Genomic DNA, 26,086 nt, shown 5'->3' with positions numbered 1-26,086 from the left:
AGTGGCAGCTCAACAGCTCTAAATGTAAAACAAAGAAAAAGAGTATCATCAGTATGGTCCCTTTGTCTCTTCCCCTGCCATGACTAAGTGCTTAGAGGGTAGATTGAATTGGCCTCAGTTAATGATGGATTATTGTTTTCACATCCAGTTTGGTCTAGTCTACTTATGGCTTCATAAATCCCTCTCTCACAAAATCAAAAAGAGAGGATTTATGTGTTTTTCTGATCCCTCATCATCCTGCTTTAGTGATCACCACTACTCTCTTTCCCAGCAGCACCTGGAACCATGGAAACTCTATGCGACTGTTGGCGTTCTGCTTGGCATCGACATCCTGTCCCTCATGATCTGGCAGATTGTTGATCCTTTGCACATCACAGTGGAGGTATGAGCATTTTCATTTTTGGTTTAGTTGTAACAGTTTTTTGTGAGTACCCATGTAGATAACTTTGCTTTAGTTGTAAACATTTGTTTTCTTTGTTTTCATAAGACTCGTACGTCTTTTCTTTCCTTGCAAATTTGTTTTATACAACATAGTGCTACCTTGATTGAGACCAATGGTAATGTTTCAAATTGTCATGCACTAAAAAGGGAGCACTTTAATGAGTAAATCTTCATGAGCCATGTAAATCTTGCGAGACAAACATTCATTAACTAAAACAAACATTCATTTCCAGTCAAACATTTAGGCTTTTAGAACATTACACAATCCTAGGCTGTTGAATTTGTAGCTGGTGAGGTTCTTGACCTGTGTATTTATTGTGTTTACCTGTTTTTCTTTTTCTTGTGTTTTTATTGGAGCAGAAATTTACCAGAGAAGCTCCCAAGGGGGATCTTGATGTTTTGATCCAGCCCTTACTGGAGCACTGCAACTCAGAAAAGATGAACACCTGGCTTGGTGAGCAGAACACTAGCTCAACGTGCCTTCACTATTTCTCTCAAATTTTCTTTTTATCAAAATTGTTGCTTGCACTTGCAGTGCATTTCAACCAAGTTAAAAGACAGTTAGAACTGCAGTCCTTATAGTAAAACTGACCCATATACTGGATCTGTTTCATATATTACCTATTCCAAAACAGCAAATACAAGCTGAATTGCTCCTCACTGCTATTATCGAATTAATCTGCAGGTGTGGTATATGGTTATAAAGGCTTACTACTGCTGCTTGGCATCTTCCTCGCCTATGAGACCAAGTCCATCTCTACAGAGAAAATCAATGATCATCGTGCTGTGGGCATGGCCATCTATAATGTTGCCGTAAGTTTAAAGTGGTGTGTGTGTGTGTGTGTGTGTGTGTGTGTGTGTGTGTGTGTGTGTGTGTGTGTGTGTGGCAACTCCCTGGAGGTGGTTTTTGCTGGCAATATCTTTTCAGAGGGCAAAAATAGTTACTACACAGCACTTAGCTACACTAACTGCTTGCTAGCATTCAAAACCCCTCACGGTGTGGTTTATTTTTTATTTTTACAGGCCCCATGTCCTATGGCTCATTAATCTGATTAGTTGAAGTTAGCCTACAATCAAAGACAGATGTTTAAGCAATCACCTGCAAGCACAAAATAAAACTAATCTTCCCAAAGTCCCACGCAGCTTAGCTAAAGTTGGCCTTTAGTGAAGAAAGGCCAAAGTAAGAGCTATCTAAAGAAATATGAGGAAGACAAACTGATAAAAGGAAAAGGTCAAAATATAGCAAGTTACCTCCCTATCAATCTTCTCTTGTAGTCATATTGTTTTGTCACTACGACTTAATTGACAATACAAATCACTAATTTCTGGAGCCATCTTTAGAACTTCATATAGACTGAAAAATAGGGATGGGTATTGAAAGACCCTTATGAAAAGAACATCGAGGGAACAGTTTACCCTGCCCGGGATAGGGTTACCGGGGCCCCGCCCTGGAGCCAGGCCCGGGGAGGGTGCCCGAGGGCGAGCGTCTGGTGGCCGGGCCTTAGTCCATGGGGCCCGGCCGGGAACAGCCCGAAGAGGAGACATGGGCCCATCCTCCCGCAGGCCCACCACCCGCAGGAGGCGCCATAGGGGTTGGGTGCATTGCGTGCCAGGTGGCGGCCAGGAGCGGAGGCCCTGGCGGACGACCCCCAGCTGCCAAGACTGGCAATAGGGACATGGAATGTCACCTCTCTGGTGGGGAAGGAGCCTGAGTTAGTGCGTGAGGTTGAGAGGTACCGGCTAGATATAGCCGGGCTCACCTCTACGCATGGCTTGGGCTCTGGAATCAGTCTCCTGGAGAGGGGCTGGACTCTGTCTCAGTCTGGAGTTGCCCCTGGTGAGAGGCGGCGGGCTGGGGTGGGTATTCTAATATCTCCTCGGCTTGCTACCGGTACGTTGGGGTTTTTCCCGGTGGACGAGAGGGTTTGTTCCCTGCGCCTTAGGGTCGGGGAACGGGTCCTGACTGTCATCTGCGCTTATGCGCCAAGTGGCAGTTCGGAGTACCCAGCCTTCTTAGAGTCCCTGGGGGGGGGGGGGGGGGGGGTGCTGGAAGGTGCCCCACCTGGAGACTCTGTTGTCCTGCTGGGAGACTTCAATGGTCACGTGGGTAACAACCGCGAGACCTGGAGGGGCGTGATTGGGAGGAACGGCCTCCCTGATCTGAACTCGAGCGGTGCTTTGTTATTGGACTTCTGTGCTAATCACAGTTTGGCCATAACGAACACCTTGTTCAAACATAAGAGTGTCCATAAGTGCACGTGGCACCAGGACGCTCTAGGCCGTAGGTCGATGATCAATTTTTTAATCGTATCAGACCTGATACGATTGCAGACCTGCGATCATATGTTCTGGACACTCGGGTAAAGAGAGGGGCTGAGCTGTCAACTGATCACCACCTGGTGGTGAGTTGGATCAGGTGGCGGGGGAGGACGCTGGACAGACCTGGTGCACCTAAACGCGTAGTGAGGGTGTGCTGGGAACATCTAGCAGAGGCCCCAGTCCGCGAGATCTTCAACGCATACCTCCGGCAGAGCTTCAGCAGCATTCCGAGGGAGACTGGGGACATTGAGTCCGAATGGACCATGTTCAGCGTCTCCATTGCCGAAGCTGCTGCATTGAGCTGCGGCCGCAAGGTGGTTGGTGCCTGCCGTGGTGGTAATCCCTGAACCAAATGGTGGACACCAGAGGTGAAGGGAGCCACCAGGCTGAAGAAGGAGTCCTATCGGGCTTGGTTAGCCTGTGGGACTCCGGAGCCAGCCGACAGGTATCGACAGGCCAAGCGGAATGCAGCTCGGGCAGTGGCTGAAGCAAAAACTCGGGTGTGGGAGGAGTTCGGAGAGGCCATGGAAAAAGACTTTCGCACTGCCTCGAAGAGATTCTGGCAAACCGTCAGGCGTCTCAGGGAGGGGAAAGCGGTGCTCTACCTGCACTGTGTATAGTGCTGGCGGAGCGCTGCTGACGTCGACTGAGAAAATTGTCAGGCAGTGGAAGGAATACTTCGAGGACCTCCTTAATCCCACTGACACGTCTTCCGAGGAGGAAGCAGAGTCTGGGGATGAGGGGAATGACCCGCCAATTTCTGGGGGCGAGGTCACTGAGGCAGTTAAACAACTCCTTGGTGGCAGAGCCCCTGGTGTTGATGAGGTCCGCCCCGAGTTCCTGAAGGCTCTGGACGTTGTAGGGCTGTCCTGGTTGACACGCCTCTGCAATGTTGCGTGGAGATCAGGGGCAGTACCTGTGGACTGGCAGACCGGGGTGGTGGTCCCCATCTTTAAGAAGGGGGACCGGAGGGTGTGTTCCAACTACAGGGGGATCACACTCCTCAGCCTCCCTGGGAAAGTCTATGCCAGGGTGCTGGAAAGGAGAGTTCGTCCGCTAGTCGAACCTCGGATACAGGAGGAACAATGCGGTTTTCGTCCTGGTCGCGGAACACTGGACGAGCTCTTTATCCTCTCGAGGATACTTGAGGGTGCATGGGAGTTTGCCCAACCAGTCTACATGTGTTTTGTGGACTTGGAGACGGCATTCGACCGTGTCCCTCGGGGTGTCCTGTGGGAGGTGTTGCGGGAGTATGGGGTGTCTGGCCCATTGCTACGGGCCATTCGATCCCTATACAACCGTTTCAAGAGCTTGGTTCGCATTGCCGGCAATAAGTCGGACTCGTTCCCGGTGGGTGATGGGCTCCGCCAGGGCTGCCCTTTGTCATTGATTCTGTTCATAATTTTTATGGACAGGATTTCTAGGTGCAGCCAAGTGGCGGAGGGCTTTCGCTTTGGTGGCCTCAGAATCTCATCTCTGATTTTTGCGGATGATGTGGTTCTGTTGGCTTCATCGGGTGAGGGCCTCCAGCTCACACTGGAACGGTTCGCAGCCGAGTGTGAAGCAGCGGGAATGAGGATCAGCACCTCCAAATCTGAGGCCATGGTTCTCATCCGGAAAAGGGTGGAGTGCCCACTCCGGGTCGGGGATGAGTTCCTGCCCCAAGTGGAGGGGTTCAAGTATCTCGGGGTCTTGTTCGCGAGTGATGGGAGAAGGGAGCCGGAGATCGACAGACGGATTAGGGCTGCAGATGCAGTAATGGAGACGCTGCACCGGTCCGTCGTGGTGAAGAGGGAGCTGAGTGTAAAAGCGAAGCTCTCAATTTACCGGTCGATCTACGTCCCTACCCTCACCTATGGCCACGAGCTGTGGGTAGTGACCGAAAGAACGAGATCGCGGATACAAGCGGCAGAAATGAGCTTCCTCCAAAGGGTGGCTGGCCTCTCCCTTAGAGATAGGGTGAGAAGTTCGGCCATCCGGGAGGGGCTCAGAGTAGAGCAGCTGCTGCTCCACATCGAAAGGAGCCAGCTGAGGTGGTTCGGGCATCTGACAAGGATGCCCCCTGGGCGCCTCCTGGGTGAGGTGTTCCAGGCATGTCCCACCAGGAGGAGGCCCCGGGGCAGACCCAGGACACGCTGGAGAGATTATATCTCTCGGCTGGCCTGGGAACGCCTTGGTGTTCCCCCGGATAAGCTGGAGGAGGTGGCTGGGGAGAGGGAGGTCTGGGCCTCTTTGCTTAGGCTGCTGCCCCCGCGACCCGGCCTCGGATAAAGCGGATGAAGATGGATGGATGGATGGATGGATGGGTATCGAAAACCAGTTCTTGTTGAAAACCGGTTCCCACTGTTTCAATTCCTTGGAATTGTTTGCCATTTTTGCAAACGATTCCCTTATCGATTCCAGTCGCCCCGAATGACGTCACCACGTTGCGGAGCGTCATTTACCTGGCAGGAAACACGGCGGCTCAAACGCTCAAAAGTTTGATTATACTTTACGAGAACGGATGACAACGGGGAAACTTGCAATACTTGCAAAGTAGATATTTCATTTAAGGGAGGAAACACTACGAATATGCAAAAGCATTTGGTCACAAAACACGCGATAACCTCAAATGAATGTTGTGTTTTTAATTCCGCTCCGGACTCGTGGATCTCAACCCAGCAGCAGCGGTAACGTTTGCACGTCCTCTCCCGTTAATGCAGCAGGTAAATAATCAACTAACAGTGCATATTATGTTAGCGTGATCTGCCTTATTACAAACCTGCCATTACTGTGCATTTAGGCGACCATGATGAGAGAGACAGAGTCTGGCTCAGATGCTGGCAGTTCTCGCTGCAGTCTACCGGTAGCGTCTCCTTTCAGGCCAGGATAGACGAATGTCACCAAGCAGTGACTAAGTTTGTGGTAAAAGGCTTGAACCCATTTGCCACAGCAGATGCCCCTGAGTTTAGATAAGTGAATGTGTTTAATTGTAGGCAGGGACATTACTGGATATTCTTGTGTAATTGCTACTGAATAATTTATGTTATACTTTGTTGTTGCTACAGAAGAATATTTATTTTATTATTTTACATCTACAATTTTTTTTCCTGGGGACCCTCATTGAAGAGCCATAGGCTGGATCTCACTGTTAGGTTTGTAAGGCCATGTTACTCTTAAATTTCTATCTTGTTCAAAGAGAAGATATAAAACAAAGTTCTAAGCTAATCGACCTTAGTGATCTCCTTTTTTAAAAAGAATCGATAAAGAATCGAATTGTTAAACAGAATAGAAAATGGAATCGGAATCGTGAAAATCTTATCAATACCCATCCCTACTGAAAAAGGCTGCTGATCCTTAATTATGTCAATAATCTGAACATTTATGAACCAAAAAAAAAGAAAAGTTTCACATTTATTTGTATTTTCTGCTCTTGGCAGTAGAATCGCAGATCCTGTGTACTTTGTACTTTGTATGCTGAATCAGCATTCCAGCTCACATATGCTGTACAATATTCATTCATTACTACTGAGTCATTTTTTTAATTTTAATGTTACAGCTGGAAGTATTTTTAATGAGTTTATATATACACTACTGAGTTAATCAATAACATTGTAGCATAACTTTGCATATCTACTGTTAATTGAAATCCTCAAAGACCGCTAAGGCTGGAAGTGCGAGGCTTGTGAAATGGGACGGTCTAGCCTCCGTCGCGTTGCCCAGGTTGCCTAGCAACCATGACACCAACCGCTGGAAATGTTTCATACAGCATTGTTTGACAGAAATGAAAGAGAAAATCTTTTGTTTGTTTTCACATGAGCTTTGTGTGATTTGATAAGTATCGGAGGCTGAGACCACGGGACTGTAAAACATGATTGTTGGGCTTCATTTCCTTACTGAACAGTCATTTTAAGATTAGTTAGTAAATTAAAATTAGCTAATGTTGTTCATGACACGTCGTGGTGAAGAGGGAGCTGAGTGTAAAAGCGAAGCTCTCAATTTACCGGTCGATCTACGTCCCCTCACCTATGGCCACGAGCTGTGGGTAGTGACCGAAAGAACGAGATCGCGGATACAAGCGGCAGAAATGAGCTTCCTCCGAAGGGTGGCTGGCCTCTCCCTTAGAGATAGGGTGAGAAGTTCGGCCATCCGGGAGGGGCTCAGAGTAGAGCAGCTGCTGCTCCACATCGAAAGGAGCCAGCTGAGGTGGTTCGGGCATCTGACAAGGATGCCCCCTGGGCGCCTCCTGGGTGAGGTGTTCCAGGCATGTCCCACCGGGAGGAGGCCCCGGGGCAGACCCAGGACACGCTGGAGAGATTATATCTCTCGGCTGGCCTGGGAACGCCTTGGTATTCCCCCGGATAAGCTGGAGGAGGTGGCTGGGGAGAGGGAGGTCTGGGCCTCTTTGCTTAGGCTGCTGCCCCCGCGACCCGGCCCCGGACAAAGCGGATGAAGATGGATGGATGGATGGATGGATGTTCATGACACTAAAGTCATGGTAAAAGGCCTGTATTTGTTTGGAGCTTTACTTAGTCCCTAAGGACCCTGAAGTGCTTTACACTACATTCAGTCATCCACCCATTCACACACACATTCACACACTGGTGATGGCAAGCTACATTGTAATGTAAATGTAAATATAAAATGGCCAATATTAAAGTTAGTATCATATTAATCATGGTCAGTTATTACAGCAGTGAACTTGAACTTTGTGTCAAATACTGAGCTTCAGTAAACATTCAAGTTGCAGTTATTTATATTTCCTATCACTTTATATCTTCACTCAAAGACAAGTATCTTTGACAGTGTACAAATAGATATATTATATATAAGAGACAAATATTGTTAATTTATTATGTTGGCATTACTAAATTTTGCTCAGTGCTTTTGTAAAAAGGAAATGTACGAGCTGTGATAACACTGAGTACACTGATATATTAAATATTCTTTTATTGGGTGAGAAAATCAGACCATGTCATAACTGCTTTAAGTCATACAGAATAGATATCAGAGCCTTAAACAGGCTGACTTCTGCTAAACAGTGTTGGTCAAGTTACTTGAAAAAAGTAATCAGTAACTAATTACTGATTACTTCCCCAAAAGAGTAATCCCGTTACTTTACTGATTACTTATTTTCAAAAGTAATTAATTACTTAGTTACTTAGTTACTTTTTAAAAACACGATTTAAAACCCGAATAGGTGATAAAGCGATAGATCTGTCAGCCCAATTCTACTTTTTCTGCATAATCCATCATACAAAATGTAATCAAATGGAAAAGTCTCTTTTTAAAACTTGTTTTATACTTTTAATATTTTCACTTTATGCATCAAGCAAAAATTAAATTATATGCAACATTCTCTGACTGGAAGAAATTTGTTTAAACCTATTTTCTGCACATTCCAGCACATAAAATAAAATATTTTTTTTTGTGTTTATACTCACTCTTTCAAATAGATGCAAGTAAAACACAGCAGAAAATAAATAAAATCAAACACTAGCGGTCCTTTTGCTCTATTTTCACCTGTAAAGCAGGAGTTGGGTAGGCGGAGGTTTACCATGGTACAGGTGTGCCGCAGCGGTCAGTTGAAGAATCCGCGAGTTTCTCTGTGAATTTCCCATTACGTCGTAGCGCACTCGGTGTTTGCTTGGAAGTTTAGGGTTTTTTTCGCTGTAAAAAGAAGTTTTCTTCCCACGAACAGCGGACGCTAATGTTTTTGTCACTTTTTATGGAATCAAACTTAAATTAAGGTCAGTGCTTCCACGCTTTAAACGCTGCATGCTCATACTCTCTCACGCACTCGATATATGATCCATTGTTGATCTGCACACAGCTGTTGTCACGAACATCGCACTTGCTTACGTCACTGTCATGAGACACTCTCGCAAAAAAATCACGGTTTTAGTAACGCAGTAACGCAGCGTTCCTATGGGAAAGTAACGGTAATCTAATTACCATTTTTACAATAGTGATCCCTTACTTTACTCGTTACTTGAAAAAAGTAATCGGATTACAGTAACACGTTACTGCCCATCTCTGCTGCTAAATGGGTCAAACTGGGCAGAAAGTATACAAACACATAACATCCTTATAGAACATGATGTAACACTATAGATGAACTTACCTCAGAATATATAAAGCAAATAAACAATTACAGCAATATGTTGCAACAAACACAGCAGTACTACTAATCCAAAATACTCAAAGCTTCATAGAACTGAAACAAACATTTATTTTTAGGTCCATTCTGCTGCTGATACATACTTTAGGTTTCTGAATATTAAACTTGTTTCTGCCTTTCATAGTGTGTAACTTGAAGGCCCTGAGTACTTTCTTCCACACTGAAAACACTGGAATGATAAAATTATTTGAACATTGCCTAATAAGACTGATTCAGCACAGACAATTAGTTATTTTAAACTTTTCTAGCAGTCCTTCACAAACAGGGAACAGTCTGTCTATTCTCTCCATCTTTCCAGCTGCTGCTGGCTCTTCCTCCTCCTCTGCCTCACACACTGCTGAGTTTGTCCTGGTGGATCATCAGGGGTGCAAAGCCTCACAGATGATGTGCAGCAGTGGGTCCCTCATTCTGTCCTCACTCTGGACACTTGCAGTTGTCACACATGGAAATCAAATGTGTGATAAGCTGCAGGATTCAAACACAAGTGTAACTTATAAATACATGTTCATACTTTTATTACACAATCAGAGAGAAAGAAAAAGAGAGAGAGTGAAGGACAGACAGACAGGTGACAGTCTCAGGTGTATACACTGCTACAAAATAGCACAAGAGAAGGCATTTGAGGGCTGCATTTCGGCAGCCTTTGAATTGGGACAGCCTTCGTCGCATCGCTGTGACGTAATCGGCCTTAAAAGGCAGCCTTTAAGGCTGCAGACCCTGAATTGGGATACAGCCATTATCTCTCCAGCGTGTCCTGGGTCTGCCCCGGGGCCTCCTCCCGGTGGGACATGCCCGGAAAACCTCACCCAGGAGGCATCCTTGTCAGATGCCCGAACCACCTCAGCTGGCTCCTTTCGATGTGGAGGAGCAGCGGTTCTACTCTGAGCCCCTCCCGGATGGCTGAACTTCTCACCCTATCTCTAAGGGAGAGGCCAGCCACCCTTCGGAGGAAGCTCATTTCCACCACCGTGATCTCGTTCTTTCGGTCACTACCCACAGCTCGTGGCCATAGGTGAGGGTAGGGACGTAGATCGACCGGTAAATTGAGAGCTTCGCTTTTACGCACAGCTCTCTCTTGACCACGACGGACCGGTGCAGCATCCACATCACCGCAGCCGCAGCACCAATCCATCTGTCGATCTCTGGCTCCCTTCTCCCATCACTCGCGAACAAGAACCTGAGATGCTTGAACTCCTCCACTTAGGGCAGGAACTCATCCCCGACCCGGAGTGGGCACTCCACCCTTTTCCGGCTGAGAACCATGGCCTCAGATTTGGAGGTGCTGATTCCCGCTGCTTCACACTCGGCTGCGAACCTTTCCAGTGCGAGCTGGAGGCCATCACCCAATGAAGCCAACAGAACAACATAATCTGCGAAAAGCAGAGATGAAATTCTGAGGCAACCTAAGTGAAAGCCCTCCACCACTTGGCTGCACCTAGAAATATTGTCCATAAAAATTATGAACAGAATCAATGACAAAGGGCAGCCCTGGCGGAGCCCATCACCCACCGGGAACGAGTTCGACTTATTGCCGGCAATGCGAACCAAGCTCTTGAAACGGTTGTATAGGGATCGAATGGCCCACAGCAATGGGCTGGTTGGGCAAACTCCCATGCACCCTCAAGTATCCTCGAGAGGATAAAGAGCTGGTCCAGTGTTCCGCGACCAGGACGAAAACCGCATTGTTCCTCCTGTATCTGAGGTTCGACTAGCGGACAAACTCTCCTTTCCAGCACCCTGGCATAGACTTTCCGAGGGAGGCTGAGGAGTGTGATCCCCCTGTAGTTGGAACACACCCTCCGGTCCCCCTTCTTAAAGATGGGGACCACCACCCCGGTCTGCCATTCCAGGGTTACTGCCCCTGATCTCTACGCAACATTGTAGAGGCGTGTCAGCCAGGACAGCCCTACAACGTCCAGAGCCTTCAGGAACTCGGGGCGGACCTCATCCACACCAGGGGCTCTGCCACCAAGGAGTTGTTTAACTGCCTCAGTGACTTCGCTCCTGGAAATTGGCGGGTCATTCCCCTCATCCCCAGACTCTGCTTCCTCCTCGGAAGACGTGTCAGTGGGATTAAGGAGGTCCTCGAAGTATTCCTTCCACCGCCTGACAATTTTCTCAGTTGAAGTCAGCAGCGCTCCACCAGCACTATACACAGTGCAGCAGAATACCGCTTTTCCCTCCTGCGACGCCTGACGGTTTGCCAGAATCTCTTCGAGGCAGTCCGAAAGTCTTTTTCCATGGCCTCACCGAACTCCCCCCACACCCGAGTTTTTGCTTCAGCCACTGCCTGAAGGTGCACCAGGTCTGTCCAGCGTCCTCCCCCGCCACCTGATCCAACTCACCACCAGGTGGTGATCAGTTGACAGCTCATCCCCTCTCTTTACCCGAGTGTCCAGAACATATGGTCGCAGGTCTGGTGATACGATTACAAAATCGATCATCAAAGTGTGGCCTAGAGCATCCTCGTGCCACGTGCACTTATGGACACTCTTATGTTCGAACAAGGTGTTTGTTATGGCCAAACTGTGATTTGCACAGAAGTCCAATAACAAAACACTGCTCGGGTTTCAGATCAGGGAGTCCGTTCCTCCCAATCACGCCCCTCCAGGTCTCGCAGTGTAGTTTTTCACTGTCGTCAATCGTCGTTTGCAATATAGTTTTTTCTCTTTTGTGTTCTGACTTTGCTTCTGCTGCTTCAATTTATGATCGGGTTACACTGTTAAACATCAAAGATTCAATGGAGAGCTACTGTGGCAGCTGGAAGAGCTACAGGAAAACTTTTTTCTCCTCCTTTGGTGTGTTCCCCACCTGAGTGCATGCTACTCTCCGTTTTGCTCATGACAGAGTCGCAACCCTGCCCAGAAGGTCCACAGGTGTGCACAGGTGTTTAATTCAAGTGCCGCTGCATTCAGCTGTTGATTTCGCAGATAAACCATCATCTGTTCGGTTCGCCCTGCTTAATGTTCGCTCCACAATGAACAAAATATTTATTCTAAATGATCTCTTTATTAAATTTTATTAGATTTTATGTGTCTGAGTGAGATGTGGCAGAACCGTAAGGATTATGTTTACTTGAATGAAATCTGCCCGGCTGGCTGCTCTGTCATTGGAACTCCGCGTCTTTTGGGACATGGTGGAGGACTTGCTGCTGTTTACCAGGACAGACTCACATACAGACTGATGACCTCGGACTCTTTTTCTTCATTTGAATCACAGATGATGAAGGTCGGTTCTCTGAAAACCTTTCATTGTATTTTAATCTATCAACCTCCTGGACCTGCCAGGGTCTTTCTAACTGAATTTAACGACCTTCCATCATTAAATTGGAGAAAGTTATAATACTGGGAGATTTAAACTTTCATATTGATGATGCATCCTGTAACACTGCTGCAGAGCTCATCGCTATCACTGAGTCTTTTAACTTTAAGCAGCAGTGTGAGTGTTTCTGCCCCCACTCAAACAAAGGGCCACAGAGTGGATCTTGTTTTCTCCCTGGGTTTAACTATACATGACGTATGTGTGGAGGATGTCCATGTGAGTGACCATAGCTGCATATTTTTTTAATTTGTTATTTTACTTTGATCCTTAACCTCCTAAGATGATGATCCAAAGGCAGATTATAAACCAGGATGCTGCTAGGTTCTCTGTCATGTTTGACCCTCGCATGGCTCATAATGATGTTGATTCACTTATTTTCTCATTTGTTAAAAGAGAAAACAAAGTATTGTCCATTCTTCAAATTTCTGTCCCTGGATAAATGAAAATATTCACAATTTTAGAAAATATTGTCGCAAATTAGAATGTTTATAGAAGGCTCGAGGTTCTTAGGGTACATCTCAAGGAATCAATTTTCTCACTTAAAGAAATGATAAAAATGCCAGAACTGAATATTTTGCTAATCTAATAGCTTCAAAAAAGAAAAATCCCAAAGTGTTGTTTAATACTAGGGATAGGTACCGGTATCCGGTGCGGTTCTGACATAAACGGTAGTAAGCAGACCGAAAAGCAGCGCACATTTCGGTGCTTTATTTCGGTGCTTTTTTTTCTTGAGATGTCATACACTTTGGATTCTAGCCAATCATTTTACCTTTCCAAGGAGAGTAGGCAGGCCCAGGTACGTACGTTCTTTTAGAGCAGAGCTACAGATTAAAAACGCCCAAGGCGAAGTGGTCAAAAGTCTGGCTGTATTTCACAGCAAAAGATGCAAACTCAGCAGCCTGCAACAAGTGCTTTAAGCTGATACTGTGATACTGTCAAAGGAGGTAACACCTCGAATCTGATGAAACACCTGGAGACGCATAGCGTTTTTTTAAAAGCCGAGAAATGCACCGTATTTGATAGCTTGCTGCAAGACCTCACACCGAGCGCATCTACTGCGGGTGGGTTGCCTGTTATCGGAACCGGAGTTAGCAACATCCCACCAAGAACCTGAAGAGGAGAGTCCTGGCCCCTAGCCCTGCCAGTGTAGCAGAAATGGTGATGGATAATGATGGCAGCAGCAGCCGTTCTTCTCTGCGTGAGCAGCTTAATGTTGTTCGTGTGTAATTTACGTTGAGTAGGCTAACCACGTTATTACATTAATGCACGTAAGGTGAACTAGCAAACACCGTCATAGCTACATGCGGCTGTCTTCTTGTTTGATGGCAGATACTCCCTTCACCCTGGCCAAAAAGGCTAAAATGACCAAAGAAAAAAGAGGGAAACAGCTAAACATGAGGTTTTTGGATAAAGTTTGTTTTTTCCATTGTTTAAGCACTGCTTCCAGCCAAGAGTGATACCATATATGCCCCATAGCTGCAGAAAAGGCTAACATTGTTATCTTTTTACAAAAAAACAGCTGAACATGAGAGGTTTTTGGACCAATTTTGTGTTCTCCATTCTTTAAGCACCGGTTCGAGCACCGGCACCGTTTCAAAAGTACCGATTTGGCACCGGTATCGGATAAAACCTAAACAATACCCATCCCTACTAACCACGTTATTACATTAATGCATGTAAGGTGAACTTGCAAACACCGTCGTAGTTACATGCAGGTGTCTTCTTGCTTGATAGACTGATACCTTATATGCCCTATAGCTGCAGAAAAGGCTAACATTGTTATCTTTTTACAAAAAAAAACAGCTAAATATAAGAGGTTTTTGGATAAAGTTTGTGTTCTCCATTCTTTAAGCACCAGTTTGAGCACTGTTTAAGGACCGGCACCATTTCAAAAGTACCGGTTTGGCACCGGTATCAGATAAAACCTAAACGATACCCATCCCTATTTAATACAATTAACCACTTAAGCCCCAACGCACCCTGATACGGGGGCAAAAGGCAGGAGATCAGTTAGGGTCTGAGGTTAAGAATATGGTCTCTCCTGAAATTCCTCCTGTACCAATCTATAATAAATCTGATTGTAATGAATTTTTCGAACTATTTGTTAATAAGGTCGCTGCCATCAGGTCTAATATTTCTCCATCATCCTCTCAGCATCACACTGACACTTTGCTTGCTTCTGATACCTGCTCCTCTTTTACTCCTGTTACCTTACAGGACATCAGTGCTCTGCTTGGTTATATGAAACTGACTTCAAGTCACCTTGATGTACTTCCTCCATCCTTTTTCATTAGTGTGTTTGACTCTATTGGCCCCTGTATTCTGGAAATAATTAATACTACTCTTTATACTTGCTCAGTTCCAAGCTATTGTTGAACCTATATTAAAGAAACCTAATTTGGACCATCTCTTCCAAGCAGTTACAGGCCAATATCAAAATTACCATTGGTGTCAAAGATCTTGGAAAAAACGGTCGCAGAGCAGCTTAACAATTTTTTGGAGAAAAACAATGTTCTGGACATTTTCCAGTCTGTTTTCCGCAAATTGCACTCCACTGAAACCGCATCATTTAAAGTGTCTAGTGACATTCTGATGGCAGCAGACTCTGGAGAGTACACCGTTCTGGTTATATTGGATCTCACCTCTGCTTTTGATTAGAGATGGACCGATCCGATATTACGTATCGGTATCGGTCCGATACTGACCTAAATTACTGGATCGAATATCGGAGAAAAATAAAAAATGTAATCCGATCCATTAAATATCACGAAAGCACCTCACAAAACTTGCAACACGCTGTAACTCACCTCAGAACATTAGCACGTCGGAGCAGTATGCATCACGTGATAGAGCGGCTGTGGCATGCGGGACCTGTCGGTGGTCTGGATAGCATGTGGAGCTTCGCTTAGCAACCCCGCATTTCATCTCCGACAAAGTTATCCCCGAGAGAAGTAAAGCAAGTGTGTAAGTCCATCTCTGAATGTTTGTAAAGCATTCCTGCGTTAAGCTTAACGAGCGACTGCCTCTCGCTCTCCGGCTGCTACTTCAATCATGAAACTGCTTAATGATCAGCTGATCGGCTTTTCTGTCGCGAGTCCGTGTCTCTTGTTTGCTTTTGGCCCACTTTGCACCAGAAAGAGGAAACCAGCGGCTGAACAACAGCAGCACGTTTAAGCTTGATCAGCTGTTGTTAAAATTTATTTATTATTACTTTCTACTCGAGGATCTTTTTCTACGTAGCTGACGGCTGGTAACTGTGCAGGGGCGGATCTAGCAAAGTTTAGCCAGGGGGGCCGATAGGGCATTAACAGGGAAAAGAGGGCACAAAGACATACTTTTCTTTCTTATTCTCATTTAAAATGTCTAGCTTTTAATTATTTAATATTTATCTGAATCTTACACCCAAAGTTTTAATCTGATGTAAAATGTATAGAAGTCCATTATTGTATATAGTAACTGTTAAGTCTAATATACCCTAGTAAGCTATAGTACTTTTTCCTTTGGGAAGGTACCATCTGTGCAGTCTGCAATTTTGTTGAAGAAAGATGTTGAATCTATTTAATATTTCTTGAAAAAGAATTGATTTCTGTGTATTTTTTTTCACACTGCATCAAATTAAGGTTGATTACGTCGATTAAGCATCATGAGGTGGAGCGTGAGGGGTGGTTCCCTATTTTTTATTTATTTATTTTTGTTGTTGCTGGGAGTTGGAACCCTATTAGTTAGGTTGCTTAATATTTATGCTAAGTACTCTTTAAAATACCAGAATAGGGAGGATGGTATAGGTTTAAGTTTATTAGATTGATCAGTATTGCTGAACTATGAAATATTTTTTTTTGCATACAGGTATAACAGAATAGCTTTAGTGTAGTTGTTGTTTTAAACTTGAGTATGAACTTATACAAAATGCAGCAAGATATTTAAAAAACAGTTTTGTTGATTAAAAAACACTATATCGGATTCATATCGGTATCGGCAGATATCCAAATTTATGATATCGGTATCGGACATAAAAAAGTGGTATCGTGCCATCTCTACTTTTGATACTGTTAATCACAGCATCATGATAAGTAGGCTGAAGGACTTGTTCAGGATTACTGGTGTTGTTTTAAAATGGTTCATGCCGTATCTATCTAGGAGAGATCTTTTACTGTCTGTATGAATCAAGTGTTTTCTGAATCATCAGTTCTCCACTGACTCCTTTAAAAAGCAGCTGAAGACATTTTTATACAAACAAGCTTTTAATTAGGCTACGTCCACACGTACACGGGTATTTTTGAAAACGCAGATTTTTCTATGCGTTTGCACCTTTCGTCCACACGTAAACGGCGTTTTTGGTCACTGAAAACGGAGATTTTTAAAAACTCCGGCCAGGGTGGATATTTTTGAAAACTCAGTTTTTGCCCATATGGAAAAGAAATAGTAAAAACTTATATGTGATTACTCATGAAAGTGGCCACTTTCATGAGTAAATCATATAAGGATTACATGATTTACTCATGAAAGTGGCCACTTTCTCATTACTTTCATATATTGTTTTAGTAAGTATCCAAAACATACAAGTTTCATTATATAATTTTTCAAGGGATCTTATATCTGTTTTCACTCTTATATGCTTTTCATACAAGTTTCACACAAGACAGATACAAACTTTATAAGATTTATATATCTTTTCCATATGGGTGCATTTACGTGTGGATGAGAAAAACGCAGAAAACGCAGAAAACACAGCGTCAAAGGTGTGCACATTTTTTGACGTCACACTGTGCGCCACGTTATTGTTTCGGTGAAATGAATTTCTACAATACTGTTAATTCTACTCTCTGCAGTGTTTAAATGCTTACATATACACACAGTTACTGTCCGTCCACACATACGACTCGGTTCTGCTTCTATGCCCCAGCTTTGTTTACTTTTTCCCACCGAGGCTTCTAGACTTCTGATTGGCCAACATTTCTGCACGGTTAGGAATATATATCGCCACCTGTTGCTTTGGCATGTTCATAGCAGCGTTTTCCTTCATTTCTGCCTTTACGTGTGGATGGGATTATTTTTTTAAACGAAAACGGAAAATCTCAGTTTTCAAAAATACCCGTGTACGTGTGGACGTAGCCTTAATCTTTCACTGTTTTATATTATTTTATTTATATTTATGGTTTTATCGTAAAGCACTTCGTGATTTTTATGTGTGAAATGTGCTATATAAATAAATGTTACTTACTTACTATGTGTAGCACACAGTAAAAATTGCCAAATTTTACCTGACAGATTATGAAGTATTCCTCTCTGCATAAAAGTTTAAAAGACAAGTAAGGTTTCCGCTTTTGGTTTGAAACTACTCATGCACCTATGCGGGTGGGGCGATGGGGGATTCTCCGGCTGGCTGAAGCGGCACCTAATAACCAACTCGCAAAATAAAACAAAATAAAAACAAACCAACAAACATGAAAACACCAGACATTATGATACAGACTTATAATTTGCACCGATGTTTTTCGAAATTCTATACGCGAAAAGTGAGCGCAAGAGCCCTCGGTGCACCCGCTTGCTGCTGTGCTGAAGTCAAAGTAAACTTTATTGTCATCTCCACTATTTACAGTACAGTACTCAAAATAAATATGTTGCCCTATCTTACCGTAATCATCTTAACTAAACTTTACTTAATTTTTTTTGAGGCAACGAGTTTGCGTACTTACACATGACTGACTAAGTATTTTAGGCTTTAGTTTACTTCAGCCATATTCCATAGATATAAGGTATCATACAAAAGTAAAAATAGCTTCAAATATAGTCATGTCAATAAAAGAACATGACTTTAAGGACTTAACAACATTAGTTCAGTTATAGTACACCAACATCTCTTATACATTAGCACTAAGGCAACACTGAATGGTTTTTGTCCATAAAACTACTCATCTAAGATTACCACAAAGTAAAAGATCTCTCAGTAAAATTATGCAACATTTTAGGCACTATTGCCCCGATCAGATCAGTGAGCTGAGATTTTCTATTCTAAACATGAACTACTGTTACAGCAACAGATATGGACTACTGGTGCCCCACACAACAACTCAGTGTCCACTATGTGAAGGAGCCAAACACATGCCTGCTCCTCTCGTTAATCTAGAGCACCAAAACATCAGTCAGTCACCTGTGACCTCGCCGCTTCACCTCTGTCTGAGCTACAACATGGCAGAGCTGCCTCTGTCACCTGATAAATAACAGTGAGACACTCCACATACATGCAGTCACACATGCTTCAAATACAGTCATGAACCAACAAGTCATCATCCAATTCCACCTGTGATCTTGTGTCACCATTACTCTCTGAGCTTTGTGTTGGTTCTTCTGTCACCTGACAAATAGGACATACATGACAATAAGAATAAAATGTGTAGCTGCTTCAGTGTTTCTGTCAATTTGTGCAGATCTTGACTCATCAGTAATGTTTGTAGGGTGAGTGCATTTTTAAAACAATTTGTGCAAACTGCACTACAAGGTGGAATATTTGCAAAATCATGACTACCTCATGATATTTTGTCTCAAAAATTAACCCTATGAATATGTCAGTGCCATTAGGATGAAATTATTGTGTCACCAACATTATAATGTTAGTCATATAATTTTAACAGCCTCTGTAAACTAATATCCTGGAGAGACTGCCGTTTTCTCTGACAGTTTCAATCAAAATTAGAAATGCTGCTCTGAGACTGAGATAACTAATAGTGCTGCCTGTTGTGCAGTTAGTTTCCAAAACACGTTATTCATTTCATCGGGTTTGTTTTTCATTACTCGAAGAGATCAAATTATTGGTGGGGACCTTCCGTCCATGCCAAATCTACGCCCTTGGCTCCACCCCCACAACATTACTGGCCTTGTGGATCAGTTTATTTAGTCTGTTGGCATCTGTGCCCCTCAATCTGCTGCCCCAGCATGCAACAGCATACAGGATAGCACTGACCACAACAGAGATACTACAAGAAAACATTAATTAGTAGGGATAGTGTAAACGTCTGTTTACGTTTGTTAGCCACTTGGCTATGATAGTAAACAGTAGACACTGATGTAGCTGACTGAATCTTTTGGACTGTGTTCAGCACAAAATTAATTAGTCAATGTCTATTGTTGATTTGTCCTATTCTCATTGTATGACAAATTATGATGTCTGTTTGTTAGCCGTTTGCATACTATGCATACTCTCTCTCTCTTCATATATGTGTGTGTGTGTTTAACCATGCTTTAACCTTCTCTGGTTCACTGGTTAAATTCAGTATGGTTCTGACAACAGTTTTTACTATAAAATATGTTAATGTACAATCCTTAATATGTTTAATGTGTGGGTGGGGGCGCCAAACAGGCTAGGTCCACCACTGTTCAGCATCATGGATTCTTTAAATTTTACCCAATATGTGTCTAAAGTGTACCAAAAGACGTACACTTCAGGGTTTTTTTGTACTGTGGGTTTAAATATTAAGCGTATTTGTTCTGTGGACATCTGATCATGATGATGCACAGATGAAAGAAGTGCGCTCTTGAACACCCACAGTACGATTTCACTACATATCGTACTGTGTATGACTGTGTACGTGACAAATAAAAATTTGAATTTGAAAACGAGTAGCTATGGAAGGACCAAACTTTTTACCGAAAGGTATTGCAATACTAGGACCACAAATTTAGAGAGTAAAAGTGTCATAAAAGTTATAGTTTATGGTCAGAAAAAAAATTCTACAATGTCAACATGTTAGATATTAAATTGACAAAAGAAGAAAATATGACAAAAAGAAGATCAAGAGTATTCACATGGTCATCAGTGAGGCCGTTGAATACATGTCAAATAAAATCAAAAGATTCCCACAGCTGTTTTTTTCAGTGCCCATGAATATTAAAATCCCACAATATGCAGTCATGCATTACTGTTACTGAGGACAAAAGATCTGAATTCTACAATAGAGCTTTTATTTTTGGTGGACTGTAGATGAGAATGAAAAGCAGCGGGGTCATTAATTCAGTACTAAAAATAAGTGATTCAAACCTTATGGAGTTCAGAAGCAACAGATGAGCAGATGCTTTGAACTTGGCCGCCCACCTCAGAATAAAATGCCCTAGGTTTAAATTCTGTCTAACAGGGCTGTCAGGACAGAATGTAAAAGAGCCGAGCACAGATGAGGTGCCATTAGAGTTTTTAAAATCTCGCCAGATTAGATTCTAGTACTAAGACAGCTGAAAAAGTGGAAATGGATGGATGGATGGATGGATGGATGGATGGATGGATGGATGGATGCCTGATTTGATTTCAAGAGGGGGCTGGATCTGCAAAGACAACATATTTTCACTTCTATCTTTGTTTATTAAGGAAACTTTTTATATAATGGGTGATTAAGTTCTCAGAATTGTAAATGTGAGCCTAGCTGCTGGTATAGCAAGATACTAACCCCATGTTTGCTTACTGGTGATGGTCAGAGGGCCCGGTGGCGCCAGTGTCCGGCAGCCTCGCCTCTGTCAGTGTGTCCCAGGGCAGCTGTGGCTACAATGTAGCTACAATGTAGCTTGCCATCACCAATGTGTGAGTGTGTGTGTGCATAGCTGGACTGGCCATCGGGCATACCGGGCATTTGCCCGGTGGGTCGATGGTGATTTTTTGTTTTTATGGGCCGGTGATTTTTTTTAATTTATTTATTTTTATAACAGTATAAACAATGAAAGGTGGTGGATTGGCCAGATGCTGGCAGATGTGTAAAAATAACTCAGTTGTTTGGTGGTGGCTATGGCGGAGCTGCCACAAGAGGCCAGGTGGATGAGGGAAAGGTGAGGCAGGAGGAGGAGAGACCCGAGGCAGCCGCCGGGCCGAGTGTCAGGTGAACTGAACTTCAGGTAAGAAGTTATAACCTTCAGTCTGTCTGGGTCAGAAATAAACCAAGTTTAGGTGGAGTTTATTTTCGTTGTGCTGACTTTTTACCGTCAGTTACAATAACTTGTACTGCGTACTAGCTAGCATGACGGAGTTTCTACAGCTGGGTGGGTGCTATGTTACTGATAGTGAACTTTATTTTATTCATAAGGTTAGTTAGTAGAGTTTCCAACGGTGCCCTAAAAAACGGAATTGTCCCGCATTCAGAGAAAATATTACGCGTTTCGTATTGAGGTGAAAAGGAACACAGTTTTTCCCGTACTTCAGCCAGGATGGAAAAAGACACAAAGCTGGAGTTTTTCTCTGTCTTTACGCTGTCAGCTGTCTCTTCTTGTAATCGGAAGGTTGCCGGTTTGAGCCCCGGCTCCGACAGTCTCGGTCGTTGTGTCCTTGGGCAAGACACTTCACCCGTTGCCTACTGGTGGCGGTCAGAGGGCCCGGTGGCGCCAGTGTCCGGCAGCCTCGCCTCGGTCAGTGCGCCCCAGGGCGGCTGTGGCTACATTGTAGCTTGCTATCACCAGTGTGTGAATGTGTGCGTGAATGGGTGGATGATTGTGTATAGTGTAAAGCGCTTTGGGGTCCTTAGGACCAAGTAAAGCGCTATACAAATACAGACCATTTACCATTTACCATTCTTCTCTCATTCAATCATGAAACTGATCAATGATCAGCTGATCGTCTCTCTTGTTTGTTTATCGCCCACTTTGTGCCAGAAAGAGGAAACCAGTGGATGTCGCGCTAAACAACAGCAGCATGTTTAAGCTTGATCAGCTGTTGTTAGAATTTATTTAATATTACTTTCTAGTATCAGCTGATGTTTGCTGGAGCCACAGCTGTAAAAGCTGCTGGTCATGATGTTGGTTTGGTTATCTGGTGAGAGGGAAACATGAAGATGAAACCAGGAGATGTCCTTACTGAATCATCAGAGCTGAACAGGTGATGGAGAAGCAGGTTTACCTTTTAGGTGACATGAATGAGTTGAAGGGAAGTTATGAACTGTTTCTGAGAGACAAATAACACCAGGATCCTTTTCTAAGTAGCTGACAGCTGGTAACTGTGCAGGGGCGGGTCTAGCAAAGTTTTGCCTGGGGGGCAGGTGGGGCATTAACAGGGAGGGGGGGGGGGGGGGGGGCACAAAGAAATACTTCCTTATTCTCATTTAAAATATCTCGCTTTCATTAAATAATTCTCTGAATCTTACAACCAAAGTTTTTATCTGATGTACAACGTATAGAAATCATACATATACCAACAAGACTGTACATCACTGTCACAACAGCGTTTGTTTTCATTCAAAGGCTTTATGACTTTAATACCTGGGGGGCCGGTCTCTAGTCAAAATGCCCGGGCCGATTTTTTGTCCCAGTCCAGCCCTGTGTGTGTGAATGGGTGAATGACTGAATGTAGTGTAAAGCGCTTTGGGGTCCTTAGGGACTAAGTAAAGCACTAAACAAATACAGGTGTGACATGCTATATCACACAGGAGCTACGGTAAATGTTACCATTTACCGTAGCTCCTGTGTGATATAGCATGCAGTAGTTGACCCATTCTTTAAAACCCCAAATTTCAAGTGCATGTTCTGATTATTTAGATTAGATTAGATTAGATAGAACTTTATTAATCCCTCGGGTGGGTTCCTCTGGGAAATTCGATTTCCAAAAAGCACAGCACCGACAGAAGTTCCAGAGTTACAGAATATTATATATATATATATATATACACACACACACACACACACACACACACACACATATATAAACACAGAGACAATATAAATAAAATATACGAAGGGGATAAATAGAATAAATAGGAATAAAAAATAAAAATACAAGTGAATGAATTGCACATTTCGAGTATTGAGGTCTATTGCACTGTTGACTATTTACAAAAAGTATTGCACAAGGTATTGTACAGTGAGGTGAAGAGGCACTACAGCTTAGTTGTTCCCCCCCTCCTTTGTCCTCCTGTTTCCCCTCCCTCTCCCCTCCAGGGAGGAGTTAAACAGTTTGATGGCGTGTGGGACAAAGGAGTTTTTAAGTCTGTTAGTTCTTGTCTTTGGGAGAAGCAACCTGTCACTGAACAGACTCTTCTGGCTGTTAATGGCCGTGTGCAGAGGATGCCTGGCATTGTCCATAATGTCCAGCAGTTTCTTTAGTGTCCTTTTCTCTGCCACTGTCACCAGAGTGTCCAGCTTCATGCCGACCACAGAGCCAGCCCTCCTGATCAGTTTCTCCAGCCTGGATGAGTCCCTCTTTGCTGTGCTGCTCCCCCAGCACACCACAGCATAGAAAAGTACTCCAGCAACCACTGACTGGTAAAACATCCTCAGGAGCTTCCTGCAGATGTTAAAAGACCTCAGCCTCCTGAGGAAGTACAGTCGGCTTTGGGCTTTTTTATACAGGTGCTCTGTGTTGCATGACCAGTCCAGTTTATTGTCCACCCACAGCCCGAGGTACTTGTACTTGTTGACCACCTCCACCTCCTCCCCCTCTATCTGAACCGGCAGTGGACCTGCTCTAGACCTCCCGAAGTCCACAACCAGTTCCTTAGTCTTTGAGGTGTTGAGTTGCAGGTGGTTTGTGTGACTCCATGCAACAAAGTTCCTCACCAGGCTCCTGTACTCCTCTTCCTGATCATCCCAGATACACCCCATGATGGCTGTGTCGTCTGCATTTGTCAGCCTATATCAAAACTGACATTTTTTTAGGGTCTTTCAGAGTACAGAGTCTGTACTTTTAAAAGTAACAAACAATATTCTACTTGATGCTGATTCTAGTGGCTGTTCTGTCTTAGCTCTTAGCTGTCTAGGATTTGTGTGCTGTCTGACACTGTCAGCCATGACTTACTCATTGGGTGCTTGGAACACTGTGCAGGAGTCAAGGGTATGGTTCCTAACTGGTTTCAATCTTATATTAAACAATGGGCTTTCTCATTGGAAAATACTCTTCCACATCAGCTGTTGAGACATCAGGAATTTCACTGGGGTCTGTCTTGGATCCTGTTCTTTTCTTTTCTTTTTTTTTTATTTGTACATGATATTATATGCCAACATAACATCCCTTTTACTATTACCATGCCATGTGTGGGATGTGTTGTTACAAATGATAAACAAAAGTGGTGTGTAATGTGTAAAAAATGCTGAAACACAAGCAAATGTTGTGCTCTGGAAATATAAAGATAAATGCTTAATATATGCTTTCATTTGGAAAATGTCCTTTCTAATTGCTTTATTAATTATTACTGATGAGTCAATGTGGTTTCAGGCTTGGCTTGTACTCCTGTATCTGCTTGAGGCAGAATTAATATGTACTATTTTAAATACTTTTAGCAAAGTGATACATAATAAGTGATATTTTAACAATTAATTATATCATTTATCTGCAACATGTTCATATATAAAAAGAATCCTAAAGTTGCTCAAACTGCAGAACTGATCTTTTTTTTTTTTTTGTCAGATCTGTTTAGCTCATGCTTGTAACATTTTTGTGACCATTTTCTGACACTTGATTAGTTCATTTCTCCATTCAGCTGTGGGAGAATTGCTCCTGGGCCATTTCAATCACTTGACTTAATTCTGTTTCATTTGGCAGCAAATCACAATATAAAAATCTCTGCACACTTTTCATAGTAACATTCCAACGTCATAGACAGAAATCCAGTGCTTGAATTTAAGCAAGTTCTGGGCAACAATTGAGATTAAGGCACCTGAAACAAGGCTAGAAATGCAGTTATACAGTAATAAAGCACACTTTAAAATTTTAAAAGTGCCTCTGTAAAGATGGAAGGCCACTGGAAACAGTCTGTCTCCAGATGGGATTAGCTCTTCCCAATTCCCAGTGCGCAGAAATGCTATTTCTTCCACTAAGATCGATGCATTAATGAATTAATAAATAATTATTAATAATAATTTAAGGGCTGGATTGTGTTTGTTCGAGGCTGCATGTAAGTACTGACATAGTAGAGAAAACATGGCTGCTAGCTTGCTGCTTGCATTTGTCAATTTGGAAGAAAATTTTTAGCCCTTGCCCAAAATGACTGACTACTGATTAATATCGATTGATTTACCTCCAATTTCTCCTGCTTTATTTGATACTATGCACTCTTTTCTTCACTGTCACATTTTTAGACACCGCCAAATTCATCTGCCCTCCGTTTGTTAGCATGATAAAAATGAAAGAATACTGCTGGCAAGTTATTAAGAAATGCTCATCAATCACAATGGAAAACCATGTAAAGACTGGCAAAGATCATAGGAAAAAACAATAAAAAGTGTGTGAGGTAAGCTTCACTTATCTTTAGTGGAGGATTCTGCTAGAGAGATAAGCACCAAATTTGATTCCTCCAAAAATAATTTCTTCATTTGTGGGTTTGATGGTGGTGGTGGTGGGTGCGTTGTCCTACTCATTTAGCCTACTTCTCTTCTGACAAAGTGAAGTAGGCTAAATGATCTCAGAAAGCATCACATCATGTTGTGATCTAAAGAAACTCCAGAACAATTGAGAAACAATGTAATTGATATCTATCAATCTTTAAAGGGTTACAGAGCCATTTCTAAGGTTTTTAGACTCCAGTGAACCACAATGAGAGCCATTATCCACAAATGGAGAAAACTTGGAACAGTGCCAAAAGTACTTGAGAGAAACCATCGATGACTCATCCACGAGATCACAAAAGGAGTGTTTATGATTCAACAATAAGAAAATGATTTGTGCCCCTGCATCAGTTTGTGCCCTTAATCTCAAACAAAACAAAACTACATCAGCACGTAAACCAAAACTCTGAATGGCTCAGAAAACAAAATGAAGGTTTTGGGTTGGTCTACATGAACTCTCAGTTTAAATCCACGACCTTAAACAGGCCATTCACACTTGAAAATCCTCCAATGCATTAAAGCATTAAAACAATCCTCCAACGAAGAATGTGCCAAAATTCC

General features: G+C 43.3%; 1 protein-coding gene across 4 annotated transcripts in view; it reads left to right on the top strand.

Moving 5' to 3' along the window:
• The window catches only part of gabbr1b (gamma-aminobutyric acid (GABA) B receptor, 1b), a 115,200-nt gene that overhangs the window by 75,649 nt on the left and 13,465 nt on the right, over positions 1-26,086 (top strand). For 3 of the 4 annotated variants that reach the window (XM_080863578.1, XM_080863576.1, XM_080863579.1), the window contains 3 exons: positions 272-382; positions 802-895; positions 1,127-1,254. In XM_080863578.1, the coding sequence (XP_080719704.1) occupies positions 272-382; positions 802-895; positions 1,127-1,254 (333 nt within the window). The remainder of the gene's footprint in view (positions 1-271; positions 383-801; positions 896-1,126; positions 1,255-26,086) is intronic. The other variant, XM_080863577.1, reaches the window with a different exon arrangement.

Source organism: Rhamphochromis sp. 'chilingali' (genome assembly GCF_963969265.1).
Source record: "Rhamphochromis sp. 'chilingali' genome assembly, chromosome: 17".
Lineage (NCBI taxonomy): Eukaryota > Metazoa > Chordata > Actinopteri > Cichliformes > Cichlidae > Rhamphochromis > Rhamphochromis sp. 'chilingali'.
This window is presented reverse-complemented; position numbering and strand designations above follow the sequence as displayed.